This window comes from Amblyraja radiata, chromosome 48 (assembly GCF_010909765.2).
Source record: "Amblyraja radiata isolate CabotCenter1 chromosome 48, sAmbRad1.1.pri, whole genome shotgun sequence".
NCBI lineage: Eukaryota > Metazoa > Chordata > Chondrichthyes > Rajiformes > Rajidae > Amblyraja > Amblyraja radiata.
In genome coordinates, this window is record NC_046003.1 from 1,408,983 (window position 1) to 1,433,504 (window position 24,522).

At 47.9% G+C, this 24,522-nt stretch overlaps 1 protein-coding gene across 3 annotated transcripts in view; it reads right to left on the reverse strand.

Annotated features, from left to right (window-relative positions):
• LOC116968963 overlaps positions 1–24,522 on the reverse strand; it is a 545,071-nt gene that overhangs the window by 516,313 nt on the left and 4,236 nt on the right. For 2 of the 3 annotated variants that reach the window (XM_033015948.1, XM_033015947.1), the window contains exons 2-4: positions 17,723–18,007; positions 5,881–6,047; positions 2,628–2,965 (exon numbers count right to left, since the gene is read on the reverse strand). In XM_033015948.1, the coding sequence (XP_032871839.1) occupies positions 2,741–2,965; positions 5,881–6,047; positions 17,723–18,007 (677 nt within the window). In that variant the 3' untranslated portion in view covers positions 2,628–2,740. Of the gene's footprint in view, positions 1–2,627; positions 2,966–5,880; positions 6,048–17,722; positions 18,008–20,665; positions 20,751–24,522 lie in introns of those variants that run through there. The other variant, XR_004410571.1, reaches the window with a different exon arrangement.

Sequence of the window (24,522 nt, forward strand, 5' to 3'; positions counted from 1 at the left end):
AGGGACTCTATCCAGGAGTGTGTGGGGTTACACAGTGTGTCAGGGACTCTATCCAGGAGTGTGTGGGGTTACACAGTGTGTCAGGACTCTATCCAGGAGTGTGTGGGGTTACACAGTGTGTCAGGGACACTATCCAGGAGTGTGTGGGGTTACACAGTGTGTCAGGGACTCTATCCAGGAGTGTGTGGGTTACACAGTGTGTCAGGGACATCCAGGAGTGTGTGGGTTACACAGTGTGTCAGGGACATCCAGGAGTGTGTGGGGTTACACAGTGTGTCAGGGACATCCAGGAGTGTGTGGGGTTACACAGTGTGTCAGGGACTCTATCCAGGAGTGTGTGGGGTTACACAGTGTGTCAGGGACTCTATCCAGGAGTGTGTGGGTTACACAGTGTGTCAGGACTCTATCCAGGAGTGTGTGGGGTTACACAGTGTGTCAGGGACTCTATCCAGGAGTGTGTGGGGTTACACAGTGTGTCAGGGACATCCAGGAGTGTGTGGGGTTACACAGTGTGTCAGGGACATCCAGGAGTGTGTGGGGTTACACAGTGTGTCAGGACTCTATCCAGGAGTGTGTGGGGTTACACAGTGTGTCAGGGACATCCAGGAGTGTGTGGGGTTACACAGTGTGTCAGGGACTCTATCCAGGAGTGTGTGGGGTTACACAGTGTGTCAGGGACTATCCAGGAGTGTGTGGGATTACACAGTGTGTCAAGACTCTATCCAGGTGTGTGTGGGTTACACAGTGTGTCAGGGACATCCAGGAGTGTGTGGGGTTACACAGTGTGTCAGGGACATCCAGGAGTGTGTGGGGTTACACAGTGTGTCAGGGACATCCAGGAGTGTGTGGGGTTACACAGTGTGTCAGGGACATCCAGGAGTGTGTGGGTTACACAGTGTGTCAGGGACATCCAGGAGTGTGTGGGGTTACACAGTGTGTCAGGCCTCTATCCAGGAGTGTGTGGGGTTACACAGTGTGTCAGGGACTCTATCCATGAGTGTGTGGCGTTACACAGTGTGTCAGGGTTCTATCCAGGAGTGTGTGGGGTTACACAGAGTGTCAGGGACATCCAGGAGTGTGTGGGGTTACACAGTGTGTCAGGACTCTATCCAGGAGTGTGTGGGGTTACACAGTGTGTCAGGGCCCATCCAGGAGTGTGTGGGGTTACACAGTGTGTCAGGACTCTATCCAGGAGTGTGTGGGGTTACACAGTGTGTCAGGGACATCCAGGAGTGTGTGGGGTTACACAGTGTGTCAGGGACTCTATCCAGGAGTGTGTGGGGTTACACAGTGTGTCAGGACTCTATCCAGGAGTGTGTGGGGTTACACAGTGTGTCAGGGACTCTATCCAGGAGTGTGTGGGGTTACACAGTGTGTCAGGGACTATCCAGGAGTGTGTGGGGTTACACAGTGTGTCAGGACTCTATCCAGGAGTGTGTGGGGTTACACAGTGTGTCAGGACTCTATCCAGGAGTGTGTGGGGTTACACAGTGTGTCAGGACTCTATCCAGGAGTGTGTGGGGTTACACAGTGTGTCAGGGACTCTATCCAGGAGTGTGTGGGGTTACACAGTGTGTCAGGGACTCTATCCAGGAGTGTGTGGGGTTACACAGTGTGTCAGGGACTCTATCCAGGAGTGTGTGGGGTTACACAGTGTGTCAGGGGCTCTATCCAGGAGTGTGTGGGGTTACACAGTGTGTCAGGGACTCTATCCAGGAGTGTGTGGGGTTACACAGTGTGTCAGGACTCTATCCAGGAGTGTGTGGGGTTACACAGTGTGTCAGGGACTCTATCCAGGAGTGTGTGGGGTTACACAGTGTGTCAGGACTCTATCCAGGAGTGTGTGGGGTTACACAGTGTGTCAGGGACTCTATCCAGGAGTGTGTGGGGTTACACAGTGTGTCAGGGACTCTATCCAGGAGTGTGTGGGGTTACACAGTGTGTCAGGACTCTATCCAGGAGTGTGTGGGGTTACACAGTGTGTCAGGGACTCTATCCAGGAGTGTGTGGGGTTACACAGTGTGTCAGGGACTCTATCCAGGAGTGTGTGGGGTTACACAGTGTGTCAGGGACATCCAGGAGTGTGTGGGGAATCACTACACACACATTCTCCCCCGGGTGAGCACTGGATTTCACAGATCTCTTCCACAACCTGATACATTGCAAAACCTTGTACAATGAACGCCTGGAGGAGTTGAAATAATGCAGTGTAATAGTTCCAGTGTATGTCAGAGATCGAGTGATCTGGGAACTACTATCTACCTCTTTGGTTACACTCAGACTATCCTAGATCGGACTTTCCTCGTTTTACCTTGCACTAAACGTTATTCCCTCATAGTTTATCTATACTGTAAATGGCTCGATTATAATCATGTATTGTCTTTCTGCTGACTGGATAACACACAACAAAAGCTGTTCACCGTACCTCAGTACATGTGGCAATACACTAAACTAAGCTAAACCTGAATCTACAAACAAACAAGCAATCCATAGTGAATCCCCGTGTCAGTCTAACAATTGCTTAGCCTTTGATCTTCTGATTTCCCATTCTGCAAAGCTCTGAACAGTTTTAGTATTACATCAATTCTAACAAGTCATTGGTGTGAACTGTACATTTCAACACCCACCTTCCATATGAGAGGGTAATTCAGTTAAACCTCCGATGATGTTCATGTATTCTTGTGGATCAGGACCTGTTCAAATCAACGAGCATTCATTAAACCAGACTTGAATAACATTGTTAACTCCAGTGTTTCAATGTGATATTCAGTTCAGTGTGTTGATTTACCGTACCAAGCTCCTGGATTTCTTTCAGTATTTTGTTCAGCTTTGGTAATTCATTCTGCATTTTCACAAAGGATTCCCACATCACCCGCCGGGCACGGTTACCCTTCTCCATCACCAGACTGAGGAAGAGTATGGAACTGTCTCTGCGGTTTCCCTTTACCACCAGTTCAGCGACGCTCTGTGAAGAACAACAATGAACATATTGAGAAGTGAATGAGACAATGCTAATGGGGAGGGATTAGCTGTTCAGTGATGGGATATTCTGGTAGTTTTGAGCATAGTGACAGGCATTGATCTGCCTCTTCATACACCCATGACACTGTGCTGACAAACTGTGTACTCCCAGAGTCCTGACAGTGGGAATCTCGCTTCACACCTGGCAGTGTCCGAGAACACAGCAGAGTACAGCACGGGAACAGGCCATTCAGGCCAATGATGGCTGTGTTGAAATTGATGTGAAATTAATCCAATTCCTTTTGGCCTCACATGGACGTGTCCAGTCCAACCTGCATTTCTTCCCGCTCTGCATTTTGAAGCTATTATGTTCTTTCATCTACATTCTTACCCTGTGTGAGCCGGCATTCACTCATTGACCAGATAACGTTTATATTTTTATACCTACCCCAGTTTTACCCGATCAAAGACATCACTATCTTGTACATTTCCTGCAGCTCATCCCCTCCTTTCACTGCACATTAACTCTGCTTCTCTTCCCACAGATGCGTAAATTAGAGCACATGGTATTGGGGGTAGGGTGTTGACATGGGTAGAACATTGGTTGGCAGACCGGAAGCAAAGAGTAGGAATGAACGGGTCCTTTTCAGAATGGCTGGCAGTGGCGAGTGGAGTGCCGCAAGGCTCCGTGTTGGGGCCGCAACTGTTTACCATATATATTAATGATTTGGAAGAGGGAATTAGGAGCAACACCAGTAAGTTTGCGGATGACACAAAGCTGGGTGACAGTGTGAACTGTGAAGGGGATGTTAGGGGGTTGCAGGGTGACCTGGACAGGTTGAGTGAGTGGGCAGAAGCGTGGCAGATGCAGTATAATATAGATAAATGTGAGGTTATCCACTTTGGTGGCCAAAAAACAAGGTTATTATCTCAATGGGGTTAGGTTAGGTAAGGAGGAGGTACAGCGAGACCTGGGTGTCCTTGTACACCGGTCACTGAAAGTTGGCGTGCAGGTACAGCAGGCAGTGAAGAAAGCTAATGGAATGTTGGCCTTCATAACAAGAGGATTTCAGTATAGGTGTAGAGAGAAACTTCTGCAGTTGTATAGGGCTCTGGTGAGACCACATCTGGAGGATGGTGTACAGTTTTGGTCTCTTAATTTGATGGACATCCTTGTGATTGAAGCACTGCAGCGTAGGTTCACAAGATTGATCCCTGGGATGGCGGGACTGTCATATGAGGAAAGATTGAAAAGACTAGGCTTGTATTCACTGGAGTTTAGAAGGATGAGGGGGTTCTTATAGAACATATAAAATTATAAAAGGACTGGACAAGCTCGATGCAGGAAAAACATTCCCAATGCTGGGCGAGTCCAGAACCAGAGGCCACAGACTTAGAATTAAGGGGAGGTCATTTAAGACTGAGGTGAGAAAAATCATTTTCACCCAGAGAATTGTGAATCTGTGGCAATTTGGGACTGAGATGAGGAGATACTCCAATGAGGAGTTGTGAATTTATGGAATTCCCTGCCACAGAGGGCAGTGGAGGCCAAGTCACTGGATGGATTTAAGAGAGAGTTAGATAGAGCTCTAGGGGCCAGTGCAGTCAAGGCATATGAAGAGAAGGCAGGCACGGGTTATTGATAGGGGATGATCAGCCATGATCACAATGAATGGCGGTGCTGGCTCGAAGGGCCGAATGGCCTCCTCCTGCACATATTTTCCACGTTTCTATGTTTCTATAACTGACGTGCTGAATATTTTTTTAATAGCGTAAATGTTAGCAAATGTACTTTTGTTTATTTTATTTGTCAATTGAATGATAAACGAACAGTTTAATATCTTAGATTAATCCAGCAGGTCAGACAGCATCTATAAATACTGAGTTATTTTATGCAGCACATTGTGTGTGTTTTTGTAAACCAGTATCTGCAGTTCCTTGTGCTTGTGCATAATGCCCTTTGTGGTTTAATGAACTGAGCTAAATGTGACCAATGAAACTGATGACACTTTAGAAGTATTATGGTTTTTGATTCTGGGTTTACAAGTTTACTGCTCCCTGACCGTTGTGTTCAGATGCATGTGTAGGAAGAACAGCTGGATCAGAATGGACCATTCTCAGAAATCCCCAGGTCACAGGTTTTATTCCTGATACCAGATCTATCAGAGATCAGTGCCTCCATTGCACTATTCAGTGCGAGGTGAGCGGACTGTGTCAAAGTTTGTTTCTTCAACAGCAGATAGCATCAAAATTGTTAAAGGTAAACCATGGCAATCTTTAATTGATTCGTCAGACGGGAGTGGAAAGATCTACAATGAGCACAAACGTTGCTCAGTGCTTCTCGGGCTCCACTCACAGAACAAAGGAAAGTTAGCACAATTATACATTGTTCCTTTCAGTAAATCCCTCCTACCAAGTCTGAATATGGCATGACTGAAAGATTCTGTAGACTTTCAGAATATGGGAAAAGCTGGGGCCAAATCAAGCTCATCCAATAACAAGTTATTACTTATCTATGGAGCGTCAGCTATTTTTCCAATCTTGGCTTCTTTATGGCCTTGAAAGAAGCACATGTTATTACTGCAGGATCCCATCTTAATGTCTTTATTGAAAAGACAACCTGTCCTCCATATTGTTCCCCATATAATTTACAAAGTCATTCAGACTTGGCACCGAGCCATTCTTTTGTATGAGCCATGTATGTGGAAAGGGAGAGGGGAGACATCTGCACGAGGAGTAAAAATGGTTAACAACCGGAAAAAGCGTAAGTGTTCGGCAAAACAGTCACCGAATCGATTGACTACTAGACCATGCTTTTGTAGAAGAACTACTCCATTTTAGATTTGACTATTAGCTCTTCCCCCCAATGCCGTCGGTTCTGTGACAGGAAACATAAGTCACCGTGTTCCTTCCACTTACCCCGTGTTCTTGTTCACTGAAACATTCCTGCCATCTCATCATGAAGCCGAGGCTTTCAACCCTTTCTTCAATCGCCTGTTTCAGTCTCTCCCGATAGAATTTTGTCAGCTGGAACAATTGGTACTCGCTCCACTGTGTCAGGAGCTCAGAGAATGTAGGCGTTAGATCTGTGTGTACAAAGAGAGAAACTAAACACCATCTGAATCAGTCCCTTTGGCTCCAGCTACAACAGCAACCCTCATCCTCACTGTTCCTGCCCCCTAATTAGAATGATCAACACAGAATATGGGAATAAGACAATGTGCTGTGGGAACTCAGTGGGTCAACCACCATCTCTGGAGAATATGGATAGGTGACGTTTCAAGTCTGGACCTTTCTTCAGGCTGATTGTGGTGGCGGTGAGTGGGGAGACGTGTGGACAAGAGGAGGGACAGGTCAAAGACTGGTAAGTAAGGTGGATACAGGTGAGGGGAGATTTTGATAGGCTGATAATTGGAGAAAGACCAGAGATGGAAAGACAGGTGTGAAATAAAAGGAAATAAGAGTTTCAAATTGTGAAGCGAGATGAATTAATGTATGTGGAAAGGGAGAGGGGAGACATCTGCACGAGGAGTAAAAATGGTTAACAACCGGAAAAAGCGTAAGTGTTCGGCAAAACAGTCACCGAATCGATGCTTTGTCTCGCCAATTGCCCACCATTGTAACTCTCTTCCCATTCCCATAGCAACCTCTCTGTCCTTGGACACATGCTCACTGGAGGAACAGCACCTCAAATTCCGCTTGGCTAGCCTACAATCCAATGGTATGAACAGTGAATTCTCCAATTTTAAGTAACAATCCAAACCGCACACCCACATTATTCCCCCCACTCTCTCCGCTATTTTGCACCGATTTCTCCCCTCCCCATTTCCTGCTGTTATGGTTCAATGTTCTTAAACAGACAAGAACGCAAATAAAATCAGTGATCACACAGTACAATCTTTATGTCACAAGGCGGTAGTGGTAAAACTCTTTACAGTATGCAGATTACAGACTATACAGAGTTCTCATCCCCACACAAAGGGGCAGTGATCTAATTACATATATATACTCCAATAACCAACGATTCAGCAATGCCTTATCTACAGATCATAGTACAGCCTTTTGCTTCTTAAGATTGACAGGTTCTTCTGACAGAGGAAGGGTTAGCCATATCTGTATTTCTAAAAGTCTGATCTTGACCGCTTTTGGCTCGCTGTGCTGCGATTTCCAAGAGAACGCCGCCACCTACGGCTGTCATTTTTGGCCACCTCGCTCAGAGCCCCCCTCCGCCTTCCGGGACCAGAGGATTGTTCCCATCGATATAAAATCAGAGAGATATTAATGTTTTAAAATAATTTGCCATTCTCTCTGCTGCCCCTGCTGGAGGAAGGGGGAGGGACTATAAAACCAGGAAGTGGTGTGCCTCACTCAGTCTCTGCAAGATGGAGGAAGCCAGAGGATCACGTCTCTCTGAGCTCTCAATACCACTGAACACATGTCTACTGAACTGTGAGTGCCCTTAATGTGTTTTGAAAATGAAAATATGGTTGGCTTGAAGTAAAAATGCACTGCAAATGGTTGTTTGGGTTGAAGTAATTGGTGGAGAGGTGGAATTGGTGGAGAGGTGAAATATTGCGTCGGGGAACCAGCCCTCCCGTGTGAACATGGGACCCAACGGGTCCCACCTAGTCTAGTATGGTTATATGAGAAGGCTATATTTCTGCAGAACAAGCATTTTGTTTTTTTCTACTGATGACATACATTATAATCTTATAGAACAAAGGTTAGTGCCTAGTGTCTGAATCTGTCTAATGTTTATATTATCGAGGAGACATTCATGAAACTGTTATCTTGCTTATGTTATTGGAAAGGGAACTTCAACAGTTTGTTAGTTTATTAAGGTTAGTGCATTTTGCTGGCTTTACAAGTTAATAGGAGGCGATTAAAGCTTGTCTTAGTTCCACTCAATATATTTTCTAAGTTGAAATCTTTTTTTAACTTCCACACTGCCTCCTATATTCCTTTCTTTATTTTCACAATCTCCAACAATCAATCCTTCTGTCGAACACCTGGATTTGATATCTCTAGCCTTTTTTTAACCACCTACCTATCAAAAAAACTTGCCAGGCTTAGTGATGCCGCTCCTCTCTGCCAGCTTACGGCTGCATTCTACAATCAGTCTGATGGATCGGCGAGGCTGAGGCAGCGTGTGAGGGTTGGATAGTGTGTGACCGGGGGAGAATGTGACGGTGTGACCCAGGCGGCATGGGCCCCAGGGGGATGGGACAGTGTGTGTGATCCAGGGGGCATGGGCCCCAGGGGGATGGGACAGTGTGGGGCCCAGGGGGATGGGACAGTGTGGGGCCCAGGGGGATGGGACAGTGTGTGACACAGGGAGCATGGGCCCAGGGGGATGGGACAGTGTGGGGCCCAGGGAGCATGGGCCCAGGGGGTGGGACAGTGTGGGGCCCAGGGAGCTTGGGCCCAGGGGGATGGGACAGTGTGGGGCCCAGGGGGATGGGACAGTGTGTGACCCAGGGGGCACGGGCCCCAGGGGGATGGGACAGTGTGGGGCCCAGGGGGATGGGACAGTGTGTGTGATCCAGGGGGCATGGGCCCCAGGGGGATGGGACAGTGTGGGGCCCAGGGAGCATGGGCCCAGGGGGATGGGACAGTGTGGGGCCCAGGGGGCATGGGCCCAGGGGGATGGGACAGTGTGGGGCCCAGGGAGCATGGGCCCAGGGAGCATGGGACAGTGTGGGGCCCAGGGAGCATGGGCCCAGGGGGATGGGACAGTGTGTGTGACCCAGGGGGCATGGGCCCAGGGGGATGGGACAGTGTGGGGCCCAGGGAGCATGGGCCCAGGGGGATGGGACAGTGTGTGCCTCAGGGGGCATGGGCCCCAGGGGGATGGGACAGTGTGTGACACGTGGAGAAAGGGCCCCAGGGGGATGGGACAGTGTGTGCCACAGGGGGCATGGCCCCAGGGGGATGGGACAGTGTGTGACACGGGGAGAAAGGGCCCCAGGGGGATGGGACAGTGTGTGACCCAGGAAGGGAGGGCACTGGTCGACTGTGATCATCTCCGTAGCCGGTGTTCAGACAGGGAACATATCACAGCAAAAACACAGTAGACAAACGCACTGATGAAGAGGTGCAGGTGCACTTATCACCTGAGGCAACACTGTAGGTGATGCCAGCTAATCTCCCTAGGATTATCTTCCACATGCATGAACCACCCAGTTTACTCATGGATAATGGACACACATTGCAATTGCTCTCCTTCAACCAAGTGTGTCCCACCCATCACCATCGCTCCACTCTCTGTGGCCTCATGCTACATGGCTTCAATGATACTTTGTCGTGTGTACACAAGTTCAGTGACCATCCTCCTATACACGAGGATCAGGAGAGGAGTAGCTACACTATCTATAATATATAATAGATTAATACACACAGTATTTTACCCAGAGGAGGGGAATCAAGAAACAATGATATAGGTTTCAGGTGGAGCCGGGGATTTTATGTTAAAATTGGTACATGGATAGGTTAGGTTTAGAGGGACATGGGCCTTACACAGGCTTGTGGGACTACAGTAGATCGGCCATGTTGTGTGACGTGTCCAAGGTGGGGCTGAAGAGCCGTGTTCCATGCCGTGTGCCTCTATGAGTCTGAGGGACAACATGGGCCATAATAACTCCAACAGTACAGACTACACAGAGTCCAAACACAAGAGTCGCCACGATTCATGCACCATCTTATACTCTTCACTTTCTCAGAAAGCCTCTACCCAGTCACTGCATTAATTCACATCTGAATCTTCAATGACGATTCATCGCCTCTACGATCACTCCCTCTGTCCTTTCAACTACTGCCTGCAGATGTTAACATCCTCTCTTTCTCAGTCCCTTCCTTAATCCCCTATCCTTCTGACCTGTGGACCATGTACTAGATGCAAACCTGATATCAAGACAACATTTATATCGTGAAGAATTCTGCAACACACCTGTTGTTGAGGTCACTGGAGCCGCAGTCCTGTTTCCAACTTCAGCCGTGGTGTGGATAGATGTTACCATATTCTGCTGCTCTGCAGTAACCCGAATAATAATAGTGGGATTAGACAGTGGTTAAGACAAGAATGAAAAGATTGCCAGTGAACCGTGAACCACTACCCACCACGATCAATCTCCCGGTGTTGGGGGTGGGAACGGGTAGGTTTTGGGGGAGGGGGAGGGACGTGGAATGTCAACATTGAACCAGAAACTAAACTGAATCAGCCATTTCCATCCTGTGGCCTGGTGGTATAACGGTATTGAAATCTTGCACTGAGCCACTCACTTCTTCACATTCAAACCTTTCCCCATGGGCCACAAGGGACACAAGAGATGTTGCAGCTCCTACACCATCCAGGCATAACACTGACCACTTGTCTGGCAGCCCATTCACTTGGATAAATGGGTCAATAACTAGACAGATGCTGCAAAGGCCAGTGATGGGTCTCCCTATTTTACAGCCTACATTAATAGGTTAAAAACTGGCTGTCTTGTGGGCAACACTGTTAATCATCTTATGTATGCAGACGACCTGGTCCTGCTCTGTCCATATAGTGCTGGGCTGCAGCAGATGTTGAAGGTGTGCTCTCAGTATGGCCTTGATTATGACATAAAGTATAACGCTAAGAAAAGCCGCATAATGATAGTTAGAAGCGCTGAGGACAGGAAATCAACTTTTCCGACCTTTTATTTGTCAGTCAGTCTTCTTGCTGTGTGTGAGGAAATTAAATACCTAGGTCATGTCATATCCGATGACTGGACGGATGACAAAGACCTCTACCGACAGCGCTGTAAAATGTATCTTCAAGCTAACATGCTTATAAGGAAGTTTTCTATGTGCTCTGACTCTGTGAAGTGTTCCCTGTTCAGAACCTACATCACACCGTTATATACTGCTCAATTGTGGTCTAACTATAAGAAAAAGAGTATGCAGAGGCTCAAGGTAGCATACAATGATGCAATGAGGTTGCTGCTCCGTGTCCCTAGGTGGCATAGTGCCAGTCAATTGTTTGTGTCCACTAGAGTGCCAACCTGTGAGGCACTCTTAAGACAGCTGATGTTTAGTTTTATGTGTCGCCTGGACAAGTCAGAGAACCACATAATTGAAGCCCTAGTCAGCCCTCTGAAAAGCTGCTATAGATTCACTTCTAGGCTAAGACGGCATTGGTGCAATAACTTGTATATCTTATAGGCTAATATGCAATTGTTATGTATTTTTGTATCTCCTTATACTGTATGATGTGTTATATGGACCAGTGTCTGAAATAAAGCTTTATTATTATTAACCACGCGGATAAAAGGACTTCACAGTTTAGCAGGGCACTTGAAAATATGGCGCGCAGATTGTTTGGAGCATCGGAATTGGCTGATTGAGCAAGTAATAAAACGGCAAGATGCAGTGAAGTGGCCTGTCGGGGGTAGTTGTATTAATAGAGAGACTGTGTACAGGTAAAGTGCTGTGTACAGGGCAAGTGTGAGTCTTCGGCAAGGAGTCCGAGGAAAGGGGGCAGGTGATAAAGGTACAGTCGTGCAGCCTGTTGAGCTTGTTGGATCTTATTTCAGTGCCGTCAAGAGGCAGGAGGAATGGTGCAACGTTAGAGCAACTGCTGGTCTCCCTGGTGACTAAACCTGTTGGGAATGTGTCCAGGAGCAGCTCCGTGTTTGGGAACTGGAGATACAGATGGATGACCTAGAGATCATCCGAGAGACCCTTTGGACAAAACCAACAACAAGGTGGTCACGACCAAAGACCAGGATGAAAGGGTGTGACCACCAGGACCTCTAGTCGGCAAAGGCTGTAGGTGACCATTCTTTGTGGCCATTTCCTTTCCAAACATGTAGCAGTTTTGGAGACCATTAGGGGATGACCCGTCAGGGAAGAGCAGTAGTATCAGGCAGGATGAGACTCCGTGCCTGGCAAAGCCATAGTGGAAGGATACACATCTGTTGGGGAGAGGGGTGGACAGGAGATTGTGTGGCAGCAATCGAGATTACAGGATTGTGCGTTGTTTTCTGCTTCCAGGGTCCAGGATGACTCGGAGCGGCTACTTGATATTCTCAAGGGGGAGAATGAGCCAGAAGTTGCTGTGCATGTTGGCACAAATGACATAGGATGTTAGGAAATTGTAAAATAACAGGGCAGTGATCTCCGTAGTACTCCTTGTGCTCCGTGCTAGTGAGTGTAGGAACAGGGAAAGAAAGACAGGTGAATGCGTGGCAAAGGAGCTGGTACAAGGGGTAGGGATGCATACTTTTGTACCACTGGGACTTCTTCTGGGATAGACGTGACCTGTACAAGAGGGATGGGTTTTACCTGAACCTAAGGGGAATGCCAATATTCTGAGCGGCAGCTCCCACTGTCTCCATCACAAGAAATAGACTATTGACTGACGTCTATTACTAACCCACTGAGTCCCAAAACTATCTCGACTACACTTTTTCTCACCCTGCTTCCTGCAAAGACTCTATCCCCTACTTCCAAATCCTCCGTCTGTGCCCAAGATGAGGTATGCCATACTAGAACATGCGAGATGTCATCATTCTTCAATTAACGGGGGTTCTCCTCTCCCATCATAGAAGAGGCCTTCACTCGTGTCTCCTCGTTACCCCCAGCTCCGCCCTTGCCCCTTCCATTCGTCAGAACAAAGACAGGTTCCCCTCGTCCTTACCTTCCACCCCATCAACCGTCGCATACAACACATAATGCTCCAAATTTGCCACCACGAGCCACATTTTCCCATCTCCACCCCTTGCCGCCTTCCGCTGAGACCGTTCCCTCCAACTCCATGCTTAACTCATCCATTCCCACCCAAACCAAACCCTCCCCAGGTACCTTCCCCTGCAACCACAGAAGATGCAACACCTGTCCCTATACCTCCCCGCTCGACTCTGTCCAGGGACCCGGACAGTCCTTTCAGGTTAACTTGCACCTCCTCCAACCTCATCTACTGTATCCGTTGTTCAAGATGTGGACTCTAAAGGGACTGTCCCACTTGGGTGTCATTTGCGCGTCACGCAGGTGGCGCGCGAAGGTTTTGTGAATCCCAAAATTCTGGGGCGCCGCGCGCGACCGCATGTCACTGCCGATGTCACCACGCACCACGCGCGCATCACTTGGACATCTTGTTCGGAAAAAGAGAGAGATCTACAATAATTATAGGCAGCATGAAGTAAATGAGGTGCTTGAGGAGTATAAGGAATGTAAAAAGAATCTTAAGAAATAAATTAGAAAAGCTAAAAGAAGATATGAGGTTACTTTGGCAAGTAAGGTGAAAGTAAATCCAAAGGGTTTCTACAGCTATATTAATAGCAAAAGGATAACGAGGGCTAAAATTGGTCCATTAGAGAGTCAGAGTGGACAGCTATCTGCAGAGCCAAAAGAGATGGGGGGAGATATTGAACAATTTCTTTACTTCGTTATTCACCAAGGAGAAGGATATTGAATTATGTGAGGTAAGGGAAACTAGTAGAGTAGCAATGGATACTATGAGTTTCAAAGTAAAAGAAGTACTGACACTTTTGAAAAATATAAAAGTGGATAAGTCTCCAGGTCCTGACAGGATATTCCCTAGGACATTGAGGGAAGTTAGTGTAGAAATAGCCGGGGCTATGACAGAAATATTTCAAATGTCATTAGAAACGGGAATAGTCCCCGAGGATTGGCGTACTGCGCATGTTGTTCCATTGTTTAAAAAGGGTTCTAAGAGTAAACCTAGCAATTATAGACCTGTTAGTTTGACTTCAGTGGTGGGCAAATTAATGGAAAAGATACTTAGAGATAATATATATAAGCATCTGGATAAACAGGGTCTGATTAGGAACAGTCAACATGGATTTGTGCCTGGAAGGTCATGTTTGACTAATCTTCTTGAATTTTTTGAAGAGGTTACTAGGGAAATTGACGAGGGTAAAGCAGTGGATGTTGTCTATATGGACTTTAGTAAGGCCTTTGACAAGGTTCCTCATGGAAGGTTGGTTAAGAAGGTTCAACTGTTGGGTATAAATGCAGGAGTAGCAAGATGGATTCAACAGTGGCTGAATGGGAGAAGCCAGAGGGTAATGGTGGATGGCTGTGTGTCGGGTTGGAGGCAGGTGACTAGTGGGGTGCCTCAGGGATCTGTGTTGGGTCCTTTGTTGTTTGTCATGTACATCAATGATCTGGATGAAGGTGTGGTAAATTGGTTTAGTAAGTATGCAGATGATACCAAGATAGGGGGTGTTGTGGATAATTAAGAGGGTTTCCAAAGTCTACAGGGTGATTTAGGCCATTTGGAAGAATGGGCTGAAAGATGGCAGATGGAGTTTAATGCTGATAAATGTGAGGTGCTACACCTTGGCAGGACAAATCAAAATAGGACGTACATGGTAAATGGTAGGGAATTGAAGAATACAGTTGAACAGAGGGATCTGGGAATAACCGTGCATAGTTCCTTGAAGGTGGGATCTCATATAGATAGGGTGGTAAAGAAAGCTTTTGGTATGCTAGCCTTTATAAATCAGAGCATTGAGTTTAGAAGCTGGGATGTAATGTTAAAATTGTACAAGGCATTGGTGAGACCAAATCTGGAGTATGGTGTACAATTTTGTCGCCCAATTATAGGAAGGATGTCAACAAAATAGAGAGAGTACAGAGGAGATTTACTAGAATGTTGCCTGGGTTTCAACGACTAAGTTACAGAGAAAGGTTGAATAAGTTAGGTCTTTATTCTCTGGAGCGCAGAAGGTTAAGGGGGGACTTGATAGAGGTCTTTAAAATGATGAGAGGGATAGACAGAGTTGACGTGGACAAGCTTTTCCCTTTGAGAATAGGGAAGATTCAAACAAGAGGACATGACCAGAATTAAGGGACAGAAGTTTAGGGGTAACATGAGGGGGAACTTCTTTACTCAGAGAGTGGTAGCGGTGTGGAATGAGCTTCCAGTGGAAGTGGTGGAGGCAGGTTCGTTGGTATCAATTAAAAATCAATTGGATAGGCATATGGATGAGAAGGGTATGGAGGGTTATGGTATGAGTGCAGGCAGGTGGGACTAAGGGGAAAAGGTTGTTCGGCATGGACTTGTAGGGCCGAGATGGGCTGTTTCCGTGCTGTAATTGTTATATGGTTATTATATGGTTAAATGACGCCCAAGTGGGACAGGCCTTTTACACATCGGCGACACCAAACGCAGACTGGGCGATAGTTTCGCCGAACACTTTCTCTCAGCCCGCTTGAAACTACCTGATCTCCCGGTTGCTGGACACTTTAATTCCCCTCCCATTCCTACACCGACCTTTCTGTCCTCGGTCTCCTCCATTGTGAAAGTGAAGCTAAACGCAAATTGGAGGAACAGCATCTCATATTTCACTTGGGCAGCTTACAGTCCACTCTCCACATCACCGTCTATTTCCCTTATCCCTAACCAGTCTGAAGATGTGTTTCGACCCAAAACATCACCCATTCCTTCTCTCCATAGATGCTGACAGTCTCGCTGAGACACTCCAGCTTTGTGTCGATCTTTGGTTTAAACCAGCATCTGCAGCTCCTTCTTACACATCCTGACCGGCAGGTTTGCTACTGCTATGTGGGTGGATTGTAACTATAATGGTTGATGGGTAGGATCCAATACATGACTGAGGCAGATGAGAAGATGGAGGCCAGTATGGATTGTGATTAGAGAAGGTTCAGTGCACAGTAGAGGCATGACAGCGAGCAAGGAGGGTGTGGATAGGTGTGTGCGACTGAGATGCTACGTAGACTGTTAGGGATGACCCGTCAGGAAGAGCTGTAGTATTAGGCAGGATGAAGCATCGTGCCTGGGAGAGCCATAGTGGTAGGATACACATCAGTTATGGGATGGGGGGGGGGGAGAAGTGTAGGAGGTTGTGGAAAGGGGATTCTGTGGAAGCAGTCGGGAATTCTGGATGGTGTGCTGCTGTCTCGGAGCGGCTATTTGACATCCTGCTCCAGGAGGGTGGCCAGGATATCATGGAGCAGTGACTTGACATTCTCAAGGGAGAGAATGAGGAGCCAGAGGTCGTTGTGCATGTTGACACAAATGATATGGCACGTTAGGCAAAAGGTAGAAAAAAAGCAGGGCACTGATCTCCGTAGCACTTCCTGTGCTACTTGTTAGTGAGTGTAGGAACAGGACAAAATGCCAGGTGAATGAGTGACTAAGGAGCTGGTGCAGGGGGAACGGATCTAGACTTTTGTACCACTGCGATCACTGATGGGCAGACGTGACTTGTACAGAGGGGTGAGTTGCACCTGAACCGGATGGGAATCCCAAAATCCTGACAGGCAGGTTTGTGCGTGTATCTAAACTAGATTGGTGGAAGAGTGGGATCCAATGCATGACAAAAGCAGATGAGAAGCTGGAGGTTAGTATGGACTATGATCAGGGAACTTTCAGTAGACAATATAGGCTTGACAACGAGCATAGAAGGGTTGTTTGATTGATTGCATTTTATTTCAATGTGAGAGGCCTGAGAGGTAAGGTGGATGAGCTGAGGGTGTGGATAGGTATGTGCGACTAGGATGTTGTAGCCATTACAGAAATCTGGCTGAGAGGGACAGGACTGGCAGCTTAATGTTCCAGGATATAGATGCTGCAGGAGAGAGTGAGGTGAGGGTGAAAGAGGACGGGGTGATGCTTTATTGATTAGGAAGAATGTTACAGCAGTAGATGAGATGACATGACTGATGGTTTGTTCAAGTAAGTCTGTATGGATGGAGCTATTAAATAAAACTGGCTGATCACCTTGTTGGTGCGTCAATTGTGGGGGGAGGGGTGGGGTATTCAGCGGTAATTGGAGGAACACTATTGCCAAGAGATTGTGGTTAGCTATAGGCTAACAAGGTAGTCATTGTGGGAGATGTCAACTTTCTAAACATACTTCTAAATTCCAAATATTTGCTGTCAAAGGAACATCCGGAAATTGGGATGCTTTGCAAAATGTGGTGACAAGTTCAAGGCATGCATGCTGATATTAAAGAGAACGGCAAGACATGTGGGAGTAAGTAAGCTTGAATGATGAGAGAATTTGAGGCTCTGGTCAGGAAAATGGAGGCAGGTTGGGATCGATATAGGAACGTGGGATCAAGCCTATTCCCAGAGGAGATTCGGGAATTGAGGAGCATACTAAAGGAGGAAATCAGACAGGCATAATGGGGCATATGTTATCTACCAGTGTAGATGGGGCATCTTGGGCCGAGGAGGCTGTTTCCTTGCTGTATAAGTCTATGACTATGATTTGGATTAATGAAGCCAACCCTGGAGATGACACATAGAACATAGAATAGTACAGCACGGGAACTGGCCCTTCATCCCCACATATGCACCAACAATATCATGCCAATTTGAACTAATCCCTTCAACCTGCTCGCGGACGGGATCGCTCTGTTCCCTGACTGTGTCAGTCATGTGATAATCTAAATAGTGTTTCCACCAACTCCTCAGCCAGGAAGTTCCAGGAACCTACCAAAGTCTGCCTAAAAAAAGTCCAGCCTGTCCCCTCACCACAACCACAATTGTGCAATGATCCACAATTCTGCAAATAGTTCTATTGTTTTTTAACTTACTAACTTGACCACCGACGTTTTTGTCCAAATCATGGCATTGTTTAGAAATTGCAGAAGTTCCAGACCTGATCCTTGCAGAATACTATTGGTCAAGAACCTTGTCAGAAAAACTCTCCCATTTCCCCTCGCCCTAACCTGTTTGGGTTTTTTTCTTCTGTCCCTAGTCTTCACCATTCTGCAGCATCCACTCCCCTCCCATTTCACTCACCTGCTCCTTGGATGGGACTCGATGAATCCTTGTTTGATGAATCTCGGTCATGATGGATTTCGTCACTTGATTCAGTTCCAGGGGCGTGAACCACGTCTCCTATTCCTCTTTCTCGGGACTGACATTGTTCCCGTTCCTCTTCAGCAGCTTCACATTCCATTGAAGTTCTGCTTTCAATCCCACTTTGCTTTTCTGTCATTGTTCCTGTGTTCTGACCATCGTTCTTTGATGAGGTGCCTGGCCAAAGTCTTTTGAAAACATTGGCCACTTGAGTTAATTTCCCACCTGAAAAAACAACATAAATTGCAGCTGCAGAGCAATTTCAAATTGAGAAAACCACAGGTTGGGAATAGCCGGTAGCAATCTGAGCTGACATTCTGGGGGAAGTGGAACTTAATGGTCATCTTAGAAATAGAGCAAGCTAAGCCAATTGACCCAACCTAACTAAAATTACCCATCAAATCTAGTCCCATCAATCCATGGGTTGACATTTCATCTCTCTAAACCACTCCATCCAAATGTCTTTTGAGGAAAAGATTTAACAGGAATCCGACAGGTAATTTTTTCACACAAAGGGTGGTGGGTGTATGGTACAAGCTTCCAGAGGAGATGGTTGAGGCAGGAACTATCCTAACGCTTAAGACAGTTAGACAGGTCGATGGATTGAACAGGTTTAGAGGGATATGTGGCAAGCGCGGGCAGGTGTGACTGGTACAGCTAGGAGGTGTTTCAGCGGTGTGGGCAAGTTGGGCCGAAGTTCCATATACCCACCACTGTGTGAAGATGTTAACCCTCGGGATCCTATTAAATGGTCCCCCTCTCACCTTAAGCCCTTAAGATTCTTATTCTCTGAGGAAGAAAAATACCAGGGAATCGGGGAGGCTGAGGCAGCGTGTGAGCAGGGGAGGGTTGGATAGTGTGTGACCGGGGGAGAATGTGACGGTGTGGCCCAGGGGGCACGGGCCCCAGGGGGATGGGACAGTGTGGGGCCCAGGGGGGTGGGACAGTGTGTGTGACCCAGGGGGCATGGGCCCAGGGGGATGGGACAGTGTGTGTGACCCAGGGGGCATGGGCCCAGGGGGATGGGACAGTGTGGGGCCCCGGGGGATGGGACAGTGTGTGCCACAGGGGGCATGGGCCCAGGGGGATGGGACAGTGTGTGACCCAGGGGGATGGGACAGTGTGTGCCACAGGGAGCACGGGCCCAGGGGGATGGGACAGTGTGGGCCCCAGGGGGATGGGACAGTGTGGGCCCCAGGGGGCATGGGCCCAGGGGGATGGGACAGTGTGGGGCCCAGGGAGCATAGGCCCCAGGGGGATGGGACAGTGTGGGGCCCAGGGGGCAGGGGCCCAGGGGGATGGGACAGTGTGGGGCCCAGGGGGCATGGGCCCAGGGGGATGGGACAGTGTGGGGCCCAGGGGGCATGGGCCCAGGGGGATGGGACAGTGTGGGGCCCAGGGAGCATGGGCCCAGGGGGATGGGACAGTGTGGGGCCCAGGGGGCATGGGCCCAGGGGGATGGGACAGTGTGGGGCCCAGGGAGCATGGGCCCAGGGGGATGGGACAGTGTGGGGCCCAGGGAGCATGGGCCCAGGGGGATGGGACAGTGTGTGTGACCCAGGGGGCATGGGCCCCAGGGGGATGGGACAGTGTGGGGCCCAGGGGGATGGGACAGTGTGGGGCCCAGGGAGCATGGGCCCAGGGGGATGGGACAGTGTGGGGCCCAGGGAGCATGGGCCCAGGGGGATGGGACAGTGTGGGGCCCAGGGGGCATGGGCCCAGGGGGATGGGACAGTGTGTGGGGCCCGGGGACCAGGGGGATGGGACAGTGTGGGGCCCTGGGAGCATGGGCCCAGGGGGATGGGACAGTGTGGGGCCCAGGGAGCATGGGCCCAGGGGGATGGGACAGTGTGTTCCTCAGGGGGCATGGGCCCCAGGGGGATGGGACAGTGTGTGACACGTGGAGAAATGGCCCCAGGGGGATGGGACAGTGTGTGACCCAGGAAGGGTCGACTGTGATCATCTCCGTAGCCGGTGTTCAGACAGGGAACATATCACAGCAAAAACACAGTAGACAAACGCACTGATGAAGAGGTGCAGGTGCACTTATCACCTGAGGCAACACTGTAGGTGATGCCAGCTAATCTCCCTAGGATTATCTTCCACATGCATGAACCACCCAGTTTACTCATGGATAATGGACACACATTGCAATTGCTCTCCTTCAACCAAGTGTGTCCCACCCATCACCATCGCTCCACTCTCTGTGGCCTCATGCTCCCTGGCTGCAAAGATGCTTTGTCTTGTGTACACAAGTTCAGTGACCATCCTCCTATACACGAGGATCAGGAGAGGAGTAGCTACACTATCTATAATATATAATAGATTAATACACACAGCCTTTTACCCAGAGGAGGGGAATCAAGAAACAATGATATAGGTTTCAGGTGGAGCCGGGGATTTTATGTTAAAATTGGTACATGGATGGGTTAGGTTTAGAGGGACATGGGCCTTACACAGGCTTGTGGGACTACAGTAGATCGGCCATGTTGTGTGACGTGTCCAAGGTGGGGCTGAAGAGCCGTGTTCCATGCCGTGTGCCGCTATGAGTCTGAGGGACAACATGGGCCATAATAACGCCAACAGTACAGACTACACTAGAGTCCAAACACAAGAGTCGCCACGATTCATGCACCATCTTATACTCTTCATTTTCTCAGAAAGCCTCTACCCAGTCACTGCATTAATTCACATCTGAATCTTCAATGACGATTCATCGCCTCTACGATCACTCCCTCTGTCCTTTCAACTACTGCCTGCAGATGTTAACATCCTCTCTTTCTCAGTCCCTTCCTTAATCCCCTATCCTTCTGACCTGTGGACCATGTATTAGATGCAAACCTGATATCAGGACAACATTTATATCGTGAAGAATTCTGCAACACACCTGTTGTTGAGGTCACTGGAGCCGCAGTCCTGTTTCCAACTTCAGCCGTGGTGTGGATAGGTGTTACCATATTCTGCTGCTCTGCAGTAACCCGAATAATAATAGTGGGATTAGACAGTGGTTAAGACAAGAATGAAAAGATTGCCGTGAACTGTGAACCACTACCCACCACGATCAATCTCCCGGTGTTGGGGGTGGGAACGGGTAGGTTTTGGGGCAGGGGGAGGGACGTGGAATGTCAACATTGAACCAGAAACTAAACTGATTCAGCCATTTCCATCCTGTGGCCTGGTGGTGTAACAGTATTGAAATCTTGCACTGAGCCACTCGCTTCTTCACATTCAAACCTTTCCCCATGGACCACAAGGGACACAAGAGATGTTGCAGCTCCTACACCATCCAGGATAACACTGACCACTTGTCTGGCAGCCCATTCACTTGGATAAATGGGTCAATAACTAGACAGATGCTGCAAAGGCCAGTGCTGGGTCTCCCTATTTTACAGCCTATATTAACCACGCGGATAAAAGGACTTCACAGTTTAGCAGGGCACTTGAAAATATGGCGCACGGATTGTTTGGAGCATCGGAATTAGCTGATTGAGCAAGTAATAAAACGGCAAGATGCAGTGAAGCGGCCTGTCGGGGGTAGTTGTATTAATAGAGAGACTGTGTACAGGTAAAGTGCTGTGTACAGGGCAAGTGTGAGTCTTCGGCAAGGAGTCCGAGGAAAGGGGGCAGGAGATAAAGGTACAGTCGTGCAGCCTGTTGAGTTTGTTGGATCTTATTTCAGTGCCGTCAAGAGGCAGGAGGAATGGTGCAACGTTAGAGCAACTGCTGGTCTCCCTGGTGACTAAACCTGTTGGGAATGTGTCCAGGAGCAGCTCCGTGTTTGGGAACTGGAGATACAGATGGATGACCTGGAGATCATCCGAGAGACCCTTTGGACAAAACCAACAACAAGGTGGTCACGACCAAAGACCAGGATGAAAGGGTGTGACCACCAGGACCTCTAGTCGGCAAAGGCTGTAGGTGACCATTCTTTGTGGCCATTTCCTTTCCAAACAGGTCGCAGTTTTGGAGACTGTTAGGGGATGACCCGTCAGGGAGGAGCAGTAGTATCAGGCAGGATGAGGCTCCGTGTCTGGCAAAGCCATAGTGGAAGGATACACATCTGTTGGGGAGAGGGGTGGACAGGAGATTGTGTGGCAGCAATCGAGATTACAGGATTGTGCGTTGTTTTCTGCTTCCAGGGTCCAGGATGACTCGGAGCGGCTACTTGATATTCTCAAGGGGGAGAATGAGCCAGAAGTTGCTGTGCATGTTGGCACAAATGACATAGGATGTTAGGAAATTGTAAAATAACAGGGCAGTGATCTCCGTAGTACTCCTTGTGCTCCCTGCTAGTGAGTGTAGGAACAGGGAAAGAAAGACAGGTGAATGCGTGGCAGAGCTGGTACAAGGGGTAGGGATGCATACTTTTGTACCACTGGGACTTCTTCTGGGATAGACGTGACCTGTACAAGAGGGATGGGTTTTACCTGAACCTAAGGGGAATGCCAATATTCTGAGCGGCAGCTCCCACTGTCTCCATCACAAGAAATAGACTATTGACTGACGTCTATTACTAACCCACTGAGTCCCAAAACTATCTCGACTACACTTTTTCTCACCCTGCTTCCTGCAAAGACTCTATCCCCTACTTCCAAATCCTCCGTCTGTGTCCAAGATGAGGTATGCCATACTAGAACATGCGAGATGTCATCATTCTTCAATTAACGGGGGTTCTCCTCTCCCATCATAGAAGAGACCTTCACTCGTGTCTCCTCGTTACCCCCAGCTCCACCCTTGCCCCTTCCATTCGTCAGAACAAAGACGGGTTCCCCTCGTCCTTACCTTCCACCCCATCAACCGTCGCATACAACACATAATGCTCCATATTTTCCACCACGAGCCACATTTTCCCATCTCCACCCCTTGCCGCCTTCCGCTGAGACCGTTCCCTCCAACTCCATGCTTAACTCATCCATTCCCACCCAAACCAAACCCTCCCCAGGTACCTTCCCCTGCAACCACAGAAGATGCAACACCTGTCCCTATACCTCCCCGCTCGAGTCTGTCCAGGGACCCGGACAGTCCTTTCAGGTTAACTTGCACCTCCTCCAACCTCATCTACTGTATCCGTTGTTCAAGATGTGGACTCTAAAGGGACTGTCCCACTTGGGTGTCATTTGCGCGTCACGCAGGTTTTGTGAATCCCAAAATTCTGGGGCGCCGCGCGCGACCGCATGTCACTGCCGATGTCACCACGCACCACGCGCGCATCACTTGGACATATTGTTCGGAAAAAGCGGGAGATCTACAATAATTATAGGCAGCATGAAGTAAATGAGGTGCTTGAGGAGTATAAGGAATGTAAAAAGAATCTTAAGAAATAAATTAGAAAAGCTAAAAGAAGATATGAGGTTACTTTGGCAAGTAAGGTGAAAGTAAATCCAAAGGGTTTCTACAGCTATATTAATAGCAAAAGGATAACGAGGGATAAAATTGGTCCATTAGAGAGTCAGAGTGGACAGCTATCTGCAGAGCCAAAAGAGATGGGGGGAGATATTGAACAATTTATTTTCTTCGTTATTCACCAAGGAGAAGGATATTGAATTATATGAGGTAAGGGAAACTAGTAGAGTAGCAATGGATACTATGAGTTTCAAAGTAAAAGAAGTACTGACACGTTTGAAAAATATAAAAGTGGATAAGTCTCCAGGTCCTGACAGGATATTCCCTAGGACATTGAGGGAAGTTAGTGTAGAAATAGCCGGGGCTATGACAGAAATATTTCAAATGTCATTAGAAACGGGAATAGTCCCTGAGGATTGGCGTACTGCGCATGTTGTTCCATTGTTTAAAAAGGGTTCTAAGAGTAAACCTAGCAATTATAGACCTGTTAGTTTAACGTCAGTGGTGGGCAAATTAATGGAAAGGATACTTAGAGATAATATAAGCATCTGAATCAACAGGATCTGATTAGGAACAGTCAACATGGATTTGTGCCTGGAAGGTCATGTTTGACTAATCTTCTTGAATTTTCTGAAGAGGTTACTAGGGAAATTGACGAGGGTAAAGCAGTGGATGTTGTCTATATGGACTTTAGTAAGGCCTTTGACAAGGTTCCTCATGGAAGGTTGGTTAAGAAGGTTCAACTGTTGGGTATAAATGCAGGAGTAGCAAGATGGATTCAACAGTGGCTGAATGGGAGAAGCCAGAGGGTAATGGTGGATGGCTGTTTGTCGGGTTGGAGGCAGGTGACTAGTGGGGTGCCTCAGGGATCTGTGTTGGGTCCTTTGTTGTTTGTCATGTACATCAATGATCTGGATGAAGGTGTGGTAAATTGGATTAGTAAGTATGCAGATGATACCAAGATAGGGGGTGTTGTGGATAATGAAGAGGGTTTCCAAAGTCTACAGGGTGATTTAGGCCATTTGGAAGAATGGGCTGAAAGATGGCAGATGGAGTTTAATGCTGATAAATGTGAGGTGCTACACCTTGGCAGGACAAATCAAAATAGGACGTACATGGTAAATGGTAGGGAATTGAAGAATACAGTTGAACAGAGGGATCTGGGAATAACCGTGCATAGTTCCTTGAAGATGGGATCTCATATAAATAGGGTGGTAAAGAAAGCTTTTGGTATGCTAGCCTTTATAAATCAGAGCATTGAGTTTAGAAGCTGGGATGTAATGTTAAAATTGTACAAGGCATTGGTGAGACCAAATCTGGAGTATGGTGTACAATTTTGTCGCCCAATTATAGGAAGGATGTCAACAAAATAGAGAGAGTACAGAGGAGATTTACTA